At 38.9% G+C, this 9491-nt stretch overlaps 1 protein-coding gene across 1 annotated transcript; it reads right to left on the minus strand.

The window, feature by feature from the left end:
- Positions 1-2951: 2951 nt before the first annotated feature.
- Positions 2952-5344, minus strand: LOC122665857 (kinase-interacting family protein-like). The gene is made up of 2 exons (XM_043861990.1): positions 5260-5344; positions 2952-3808 (listed from the first exon to the last, which is right to left on the minus strand). Exons 1-2 carry the CDS (start codon positions 5336-5338, stop codon positions 2952-2954), a joined length of 936 nt encoding a protein of 311 aa, XP_043717925.1. The 5' UTR covers positions 5339-5344.
- Positions 5345-9491: the final 4147 nt, after the last annotated feature.

Here is a 9491-nt window from a genome sequence, read left to right on the forward strand (position 1 = left end):
GGGTGGCAAATAAGAGAGATTGCTTCCAAACCATACTAATTTTGCAAAGTCGCACCCAAAAAAAATGTGGTCTGTAATTTCTTTCTCCGCACCACACCGACGACAAAAGTGATCAATTGGAACCTTTCTAGAGTATAAACCCTCACCAATGGCCAATCCCATTGCACAAGAACGCCAAATGAAAGATTTAATTTTTGGTAAGGTGTCCATTGCCCAGATCCGCTTCCATATAACTCTTGTTAATTCCAATGACAAACTAAAGCTCATCACAACCTGCCTGTAGGTTAATGTTGTAAATAGCAATAATTGTTTTTTTAATACTAAAATTAACCCATGCTTATTTTTCAAAGATAAATCAATGATTTTTTTGGTAATTAAGATAAACTAATGCTCACAAAACTTACATATCGGCTAAAGGTGCATGTTGCAAACTTTTCATCTCAATTAATAAGACTAGAATGTGTCATATCTAAACTAAAAGGAATTTCATACCTGTGGGCTATAATAATCCCCATCACCCTTCATGTTTATTACTCTATCTTATTCCAATTTATATACATTAAAATAGCTACTTCTCATGGGGATCGTATCTATTTCCATACAGAAGTTGCAAAGTAATGATGCTTTATCAATCAATAAAAATACAAAAAAATGCCCTTTAGTATCTCCTCAATGGACTTTTGAATAAAGTGACAGTTTTAAATCCCTTTAGTGGCAATCTTACAAATTTAATGCATTAAGAACCAAAGAAAAACAATTAGTGTCACTAAAGTTTTTTATGTGGCACATGGATTCAATAAAAGCCATTAAAAATTGCCTTTGAAAACTTAAAGGATTAGTTTTTAAGTCTATCGTGACATTTCAATCATCACGAGGTCATGTAGGACACATTAAAGTGGTGAAAATAGTCAAATTTTTATCTACTGCTGTAACTGGAGCACTGCTGAGCGCATCGTGCGGCGCAGTAGCGGCCATGTGTGCACAGCAGGCCCCACTGTGCACACATGGCCGCTGCTGTGCCGCACGATGCGCAGAACAACACTCCAGTTACAGCAACGGATAAAAGTCCGAAAATAGTCTCTCATTACATTACTTCTTGTCAAATACCTCGCGATGTTTCAAAATTCATAAGAGGGCTATAATAATGGATAAAACACATTTATTTTTCATATGGATTTAACCAAACAGGCCCTTAAGTGTAAAATTTGTTTTTGAACATTGTTTTTCTATAAACTATATAAAATATAATCAATTTATGAAAACAATTTACATAGTTTCGGATCCTCGGGTTGATGTCACTCCAGATCATGGATCGGGTTTCAGATTAGTCATAGGGCAGGCCAGGGGTTCATATCCCAGGTTTGGCTCATGGGATGGAACATGGGTTAATCAATTTGTCTCTCATATTTATTAAGCCCAATTTGGGACCCTTACTACTAAAAAAGGCACAAAGTCTATATAGACTAAGAACCTCGAAACCCAATATAATAAAAACCAGGACCTTTAAGGCCCAAAACTCAATATAAACAACCAGCACATTACGTTTAAGGCCCAAAATCCAAAAAACCGTTAAACTTTATAAGGCCCATAATATTTTAAAGCCCACACCTTATATGGTAGAATCGATGGCAGAATATTCCTCCCCGGCCAGGCTGCGGCTGCTCTGCCAGACCAAGGAAGACCCTTCGAAGACCACCTGAAGGTTCTAGAAATTTATCCTCTAAAGTGCACTGCCCAATGCACCACACTTAAGAATTCAACCATCCACCTAACTAAACCAAGATAATAAAAAAATAAGTGAGAACTGCAGAGACGGTAGTGACTGTTGGCATGATGTCAGCGGCCTGTGCTGTCTCCAACGTCTCCCTCAAAAGCTCTAGAAGCTCCTCCACGTCCCAAGTGGTTGCCACAAGGACCTTTATCTGCTCTGTTTCCTAGGCAGGTCCATTTCCCCAAGTTCCTTTAATAAAGAGGGGCAAAAATGATCACCCTACCTCTGATCAAACACACTACCCGGATTCATTTTCCCAAGTTCCTTTAATACAAATATAGGGGTGAGTGCATTCGATAAAATAATTTCTTAGATATATTACCTCAACCCTAAGGGTAAAGCCAAATTTTTACCTGGTAGTGGAACCTTTATGCCCAAACCCACCTCAGCTTCAAATAGAGGGTTTGACCCTTCAATCACCAGTCATTTTCCTAGCTATATTACTTGTCTGGTCGAAAACACATGCTAAAACCCATATTATTGGTATTGGTTGATAGAGAATCACAACGTTTTAATACCACAGGAGAGCAACAAAGTAAGTAAAACCGCTCTGATACAAAAGCATAATGGATTTTTACAATATGCGCAACAGAAATACCGAAAAATGGGTTTCTAAACCTTTACACTAATCTCTCAAGTGCTAGAGAACTGGTGGATGGTCTCGATGTATTCTACTGCAAGGCCAAGGCCCCTCTCATACAAATAGGAAATCAGATCCTCTCCAGTGAGGAGATTGCCCAATGAGTCCCAACAAGCATCCAACGGTTGGGCTGGTTGACTGGGCGTGCAGTGGGATATGTGCCAGTAAACCCAGCCATTGAATGCTTTATTGGGCAGTCATTGGATGATCTCAACCCTGTTTCCATTCCAACTCATGCACTCGTATTACATTCCTAACTAGAACTCTTATGCTGAGATGGCAAGATAGGCCACATCAACTAACAATAAATGCTTAGGATTTTAAGGTGGACCCACTAAATAAATACATCAACTTTAATATAATAAATCCCGGGTCAACCCGATCGTAGTTGTTATCCCAAGAAACCCATTCACTAATTTTATACAGAAGAGAGTAATGAAATCAACTAAGCAAGGGTGTCTCTAAGTTGAGAGCCACAAATGGAGGAATCAAACTTCTTGACTTGCTCCAAAATCCCCGAACTAGAAACCCTCTTCCATTTCATCCACCCCTCTCCACTGCTGCTTCCTCCTTGAGCTTCTCAGCCTCAAAACAAACCTCCAAAGCCATCATCTCCTCCTTGTTATTCCTCTTCTTCTCTTCATCTTCTCTCCTCACCAACATCTCATAATACTCGTTATTCCTCTTCTCCAATCCATATATCTGATTCTGAAGATCTTCAATTTTACGACTCAACAAACAAGCCCTATGGTCCTCTCTCAGCTTCAGAATACACCTCGCTAACACACTAGCCCTCTTCTTCATGATCACAGCTTCTGAGGCTAACCCTTTGTTCTCCTCTGTTAAAGTCGTGACTCTGTAACCCAACCTCGCGTTCTCGTTAAGGAGAATTAATCGTTCCGATTCGAGCACCTCAAGTAAGCTCTTTTGCAACTCAATCTTTCTTGATGATTCAGTGTTGCGGTATTCAAGGATGCGTAGTTCGTCAACGAGAATTTCGTAGTCGGTGGTCTTGGCCAAGTGCTCAGTGATGAGGGATTTGTGAGGCGGTGTTGTGGCTGTGGAGATGGGGTTCTGAGGAGGTGGTGGGGTTTGGTAAGAGAGCGAGCTCTTGCCACTGGAATCGAGGTTGGTTTCATCACTGGCGGTTACGGAGTCTTCTTCGGTGTCAGAATTGATAGGTAAGATTTCAGATTGGTTACGGTGGTGACGATGACCCTTTCTTAGGTTTTGGCAGTGACGATCGGCTAAGGAGAGATAGCCGTTATAGAGGTCTTGAACGAGTGAGAGCAGCTGAGGGCGTTTCTGGTAATAATTCTCTGCGCGTTCGGCGAAGGTGTGTGAATCGTCATCTTCAGGGAGGTTCAGGGACAGAGCTTTCGTCCTTTCTTCAAGATCTGTTGTCCATGTGGAAATTTTCAACAATGTCAAATAAGAAAAATAGCCTTTCAAAGACTCATTATGACCATTTGCCCCCAAGATAGCGGGACCCAGAATGTCAATAATTTCAAATTAAGCAGAGGGTCTCACTCGCAAGCGTCTACACCAGAGGGTAGAGATGACACGTGGCGTCTGCCTACTATGTACAATAAATGGTCCGACTATTAATCAGCCATATTGGTCTATGGGGCACGTTAGTAACGCCGGCAAAAGAGTTAAACTGTCAAAAACGGACATTACGTTAAGGTTGTTTCGCTCTCTATGAAAAGACAAGACTCCGTTAATAACGCTTTGGATTCGAATTTCAAATATTAAACTAACAAAACGGTAAAAACCCCGGCAATCCGCAAAATCATAAAACGATAAAAGCTGATACCAAATTTATCCTGTGCTTTTCTCGGTAAAATACTCCTATCAGGTAGGACGAAATTTTGCTGCTACAGGAATATTCTTGTTACGACAATCAAGGAAATGGAATCCTACTTGATCGCGTGGTCTCTACACAAGCGTCTGGGTTAATGGGGGATCTTTATCCCCTATCATTCGTTGCGCGTCCATTTCTTACAATTTCTCTCATAGGGGCAAAATTGATCACTATCCCCTGTCGGAACACACTGCCCAGATGGATCCACCCCCCTAATAGATGGAGTTGGGAAAATGGACCAGGTAAAGAATTGCAGGAGATAATTTTCCGCCAATGGGGGAGCACATCTAGTATCTATCCAGGGGCAGAGGTGTCATTTCATGGTGACCTATGAGAGGGCATAGGAAACACCACTAAGTAGAGATATTTTGCTCTTTTAAAAAATACAAAAACTTAAGAAAGTATTCATGAAATCAAAGGAAAAGTGAGTTAGTCCATTTCCTTGGCTGTAGCAAAAACATTCCTATAATGTAGCAGCAAAATTTTTTCCTATCAGATGTATGTATAACAAGTATTATAATACATATAATTAATCAAAACCATCCAAACTTGATCGGATCACAGATCGGTATAAACCATTTTGTACAAAAATCCTACAAGAGTTCTATAATACCACAATTTAGAGTTTGTACATTCTTTTTTTACCAAAGGATGACACCAGATTGTCACGAGTGCAGGTCAGGACCAAGAGAGGTGCGTCTCACCCTTGGATTCCATCTGTGCTATTCAGGCCGTATGAGAATCTGAGCCAACCTTGATTATTGTCACTACACCTATTTGGGTATTTACTAGAGGTGGGCAGGTCATTTCACGTGCGGCTGTGCTAGCTGTTCGTACTTGCCCGTGATATAGCTATTGTGCCCGGACATGGATGGGTAAAAAGATCACCCCAACCCCAATGAAAGACAGAAATTCCACCTCTGAAATTACGATAACAATCCAAGGAGGTTTGGTAATTTCGGACGTCTAAGAGATGGTTCGTACCTGCTAAGGTGGCTAGAAGCCATGAGGGCATACCAAAGTGACTTCGACACGACGGAAGAGAAGAACCTTGTGTTGTCATCTCCAACTAATCCAATCTGTTCTGTCAAAAAAAAAAAAAAAATTCAATACAAGGCAACCTGAAATAAATAAAGCATTAAAATGGCAGAGAAGAAGAAATGTAGAAGATGCGGAGAAGAACAGAGACCGAGGATCACAAAGTGTAAGGAAAAAAATAATGCATCTGATCCTCACGGCATTAACGAAGAGCTCCAACAGTCCAACTCCTGAGATGATGATAACAAATCCAGCGATATTCCCAATTTTTCAGATGGACAAGAAAACCCCTTAACAGTGGAATTGTTCGAGTTCTGCTTGGTTGTGTTGAAACATTCAGTCGAGAGATTTCTTGGGGTTCTCGACTTCCCTATGGAAGAGAAAAGGAAAAAATTTCGGCTGGACTAGAATACCCAAGAACAGAGATCTTATTCCATGGGTTTTGCTTGTTCTGATTTATGAAGCATCAAGTCCAATGGCTCCAGAGTCCAACCTATAAGCTTTAAGAACACAGAACTTTCCGATGGACAAGAATGCCTAATTACAGACAATTTATTTCCATGGTTTATCCTCCACTTAGACATGATGAAATTACAAGATTCCCCACACCCCCGGGTCCTATTCGAGCTAAAGAGAACAAAGAAGACATAAAGGACTACTTTTGGTAAAGAAAAAAAAAAACTAAAAAGCTACTTTTTCATTTATGAAATTTCATATAAAGCAGCACTGTAAAGATGTTTTCAAATTCACTGGACAGTTTTAATTCAAGAACAGAAGAAGAAGAAGAGAAAGAAAAGCTTACCTTCAATGGGAATTGAAAAATGGTGGAGAGCGGTAAAAGTCGATATAATGGCTGTCGGAGCTTGTGTTTCGGCACTTCTTTGGGGAATGAACTCGTAAATTGTAACAAAAACCTTGACCGGAAACGAAGAAAACGGCGATCGGAGAAGTTGCAGCGGTGCAAGAGAGCTGAGTGTTCGTAATAATTAAGAGATACTCAAGGTGTGATTTTATATGGTAAAGAGGGGTTCGGGAGAAGCTTCAACCGCAAGATCTGGGGTTTTGAGATTAGCATATCAGAGAAGAACACCTGTCCTCTGCATATTCTAAATTTCAAAAATTTAAAATGGAATTACGGAGGTGTCACTCATATCATCGATATGACGAGACAAATATTTTTCTACTTAAATAGTTATTAAATAATCACAATCTTCTCTTTAATATATGTTTCATGACACCTCAAGTAGGACCCCAATTGAGTGGCTAAGTAGACTTCGAAGTCCGTTGTTTACATGCAAAGTTTCATATGAACTGAAAACTTTCAAGTATTCCTCTTTAACAAAAAAAAAAAAAATTTCAAGTATCAAAATGAGCTATTAAAATATGGGAAATAGTTTTCTAATCGGGAGTGTGGCCTTCGCCAACGGTCCCTCATGTGTCTATCTCTCTCCTTCTCAAAACAAAGAGACATAAGTATCATTTTATATGGGAGGAAAGAGATAGATTCATTAGAGTACTGGTGTACTCTAGGACAAAGTGCTTTTTTCCTGAAAATATAGATCTATGAGAATGATGAATTTAGAGGGTTTTTTTTTTAATTAAATAATAAATTTGTCAAATGATCAGTTCACAACAATTCTTAAATATAAAAAAAAAAAAGAAAAAAAGAAAGGGGTTAAATTTGTCATATTAGTCTCACATGGTAAAGATGAAACATCTTGTAGATTTACAAAGCTCATTCCAATAGTCCTTCAGACTTCTTAGAGATGTGGGATTGGGCTGCGTGCCTGGGGTAGCAGGGCCGTTTGATGTACGCTGGATGCCCTGCTGCACTACACAGGATCCAGGTCCAAAGATGTGGGTCTAAGATCTTATCACTCCTCTTTAGGAAGGAAAATTATCTTCTCCAATTGATTGCCCCGCCCAGTTCCCGCAGTGCCTGCAATAAGGGAGGGTGGTCATTGCCCCCCCCCCTTATTACAGACACTGGGGGAACTGGGCCGGACAGAAAACTGAGACAAAGATCCGTTTAGGAATGATGAAGTGGATGCTATTCTAAAAATCCAGATTTTCTTGTGGAAGGCTAGCCAAAATACTTTTTGGAGTTCACTCAAACCAAAGCACCGAAATATTGAGCTTATGGAAACTTGCCCTTGTTGTAGTCATTATAAAGAAATGGTTGAACAAGCCATTCTTCAATGGCCTCCATGCTCAACAAACTTTGGTTTGCCTTTTGTGTGACGTTCCATTCCGCTTCTCGTCCAAATTGATTTTTTTTTTTTTGTTTTTTGAATGGATTATAAAATAGGAGAGAAGCCCATAATTGATTAGGAGACAGCTATGAGCATAGTTCGTAATCTCGGATCGAATCGGTTTTGGAGTGGGGAAGTGTTGCTTTGAATGCACATCAGAAGTTATTGTTTGTTGCCATTGAACATATATATTTTCATGGTGGGCTTGGAGTTACCCTCTACAGGGTCTGTGGGAGTCCTCTTTAACTGAGGATCTCCTGGATATTATACACCAGCATTTGCCATTCGAGGCTTATAAAATTGCCCCGCCATGGATTTTGCACAAAATAAAAAAGATCCTATTGGAAATACTTAGGACCCATATATGATCACATCTAATTTTATTCAAGGTTACAGATCAAGTGCGATCGTCACATATCATCAAGGTCATGAATCGATCGAAGATTACTTGGTGAGAGACAGAGATGTGAAACATATCTTTAGGATGCAATCTTGTCTCAAGAAGCAAGATCTGAACTATCAGTAAATATAAGCATCATATATCATATCGGATTGTGATTTTAAGAGAGATGTTGTATCATATCAGAGAGACGCAATATACGCTAAAGATACAGATGAAAACACTTCAAAAACCTATACATATTCATGATAAATGTAAAATATTTCTTTGAAGCATACCAAGGTTAGGTGGTCAGACACAATATCTACTTACATGGTAGATCAATTTATTTTTTATGTAAAGAAAAAAGAAGAAGATAATATTAAGTAAATAGAGCTATATGTAGATCTACCATAATTTTGTCCCTAAGTTTGTTAGATCTGGCCTAATTAGCCAGTCGATGCATCATTGAAATAACTTGCCTATCTTTCTTCTTAATACATACTGTTGCAGGCGAAAACTGTACTATTCCAACATCACAAATCAAACTAGAAACATCATGATGTAATGAAAAAAGGTCCCAAGGCCAGCTTGCTCGACTTCCTTGAGACAACCATGTCGACAACCACGTCACCATGTCTTGACAATAATTCCACATTTCTAGGTTTTTCTATCCTTGTTCCTTTGTCCCCTGCAATCCCATGATTTTTGGATCCTAAGCACATCCTAAAAAACTATAGTCCATATATGCAATAACAAATTGAGAGTTAAATAATAAGACTGAGGCCCAACTTGCCTCTCCTATTAAAAAAAAAAAAAAAAAATCAAAGTTGTCATCACATGTAAGGGTTGGTTGATCTATAGAAGATAATCTTTAGTAATCAGCTAAGGTTAATACATAATAATCTAGGGAGATTGGTTCAGGCATAACCGGGGTTAAGACAGTACTTATTATGGAACATCCAAATATAATAAAATAAGATTGCAGAGATGGACATAATCACATGTTTGCCACAATTTGACATGGAGGAATTAAGTAAAAGAGATTCAACTAGATCAAAGATTGGAGAAGCTTAGAGAGACTCAATACATTCCTAATGGCCCTGCAGCCCATATCCTTTTAGAGAAATCACAAATGAGAAACAAATGTCAGTCAAATTCTAATTCTTTAATACAAAGCACACATATTGGATCCAAAGAAACAAGATAGCTTCTTTCTAGTATTAAGAGCATCAATAAGAACCTTCTATAAAAAAATTTAAACTTAGGGCGGATTTTCAAATTATATACAAAAATTCAAACCTTACTACCAGGATGTCTGTTGACCATATTCCTTCGAGATTGAGGTAACAAATTAGCAGCCACCCTAATGGTGAATGTGATCTATTCCTAGTAAAAGGACAGATCCAATAATCTTGGAAATGCTGCATACTTAAAGGAATATGTAAAATAACATTTGCAACTAGAAAGGAGAGGCAGGGTTGCAGAGCTATCCATCAAAAGGCTGACAATAGGAAGTTTATGCTAATTACATTGCACCATATTTC

This window comes from Telopea speciosissima, chromosome 6 (assembly GCF_018873765.1).
Source record: "Telopea speciosissima isolate NSW1024214 ecotype Mountain lineage chromosome 6, Tspe_v1, whole genome shotgun sequence".
Classification (NCBI taxonomy): domain Eukaryota; kingdom Viridiplantae; phylum Streptophyta; class Magnoliopsida; order Proteales; family Proteaceae; genus Telopea; species Telopea speciosissima.

Bases quoted from the DNA above. Each gene is read 5' to 3' on its own strand.
- LOC122665857 (XM_043861990.1), bottom strand. From the start codon at position 5,338: ATGACAACACAAGGTTCTTCTCTTCCGTCGTGTCGAAGTCACTTTGGT. The intron at 3,809-5,259 runs GTACGAACCATC...CATGGACAACAG, and splicing joins GCTTCTAGCCACCTTAGCAG to ATCTTGAAGAAAGGACGAAA.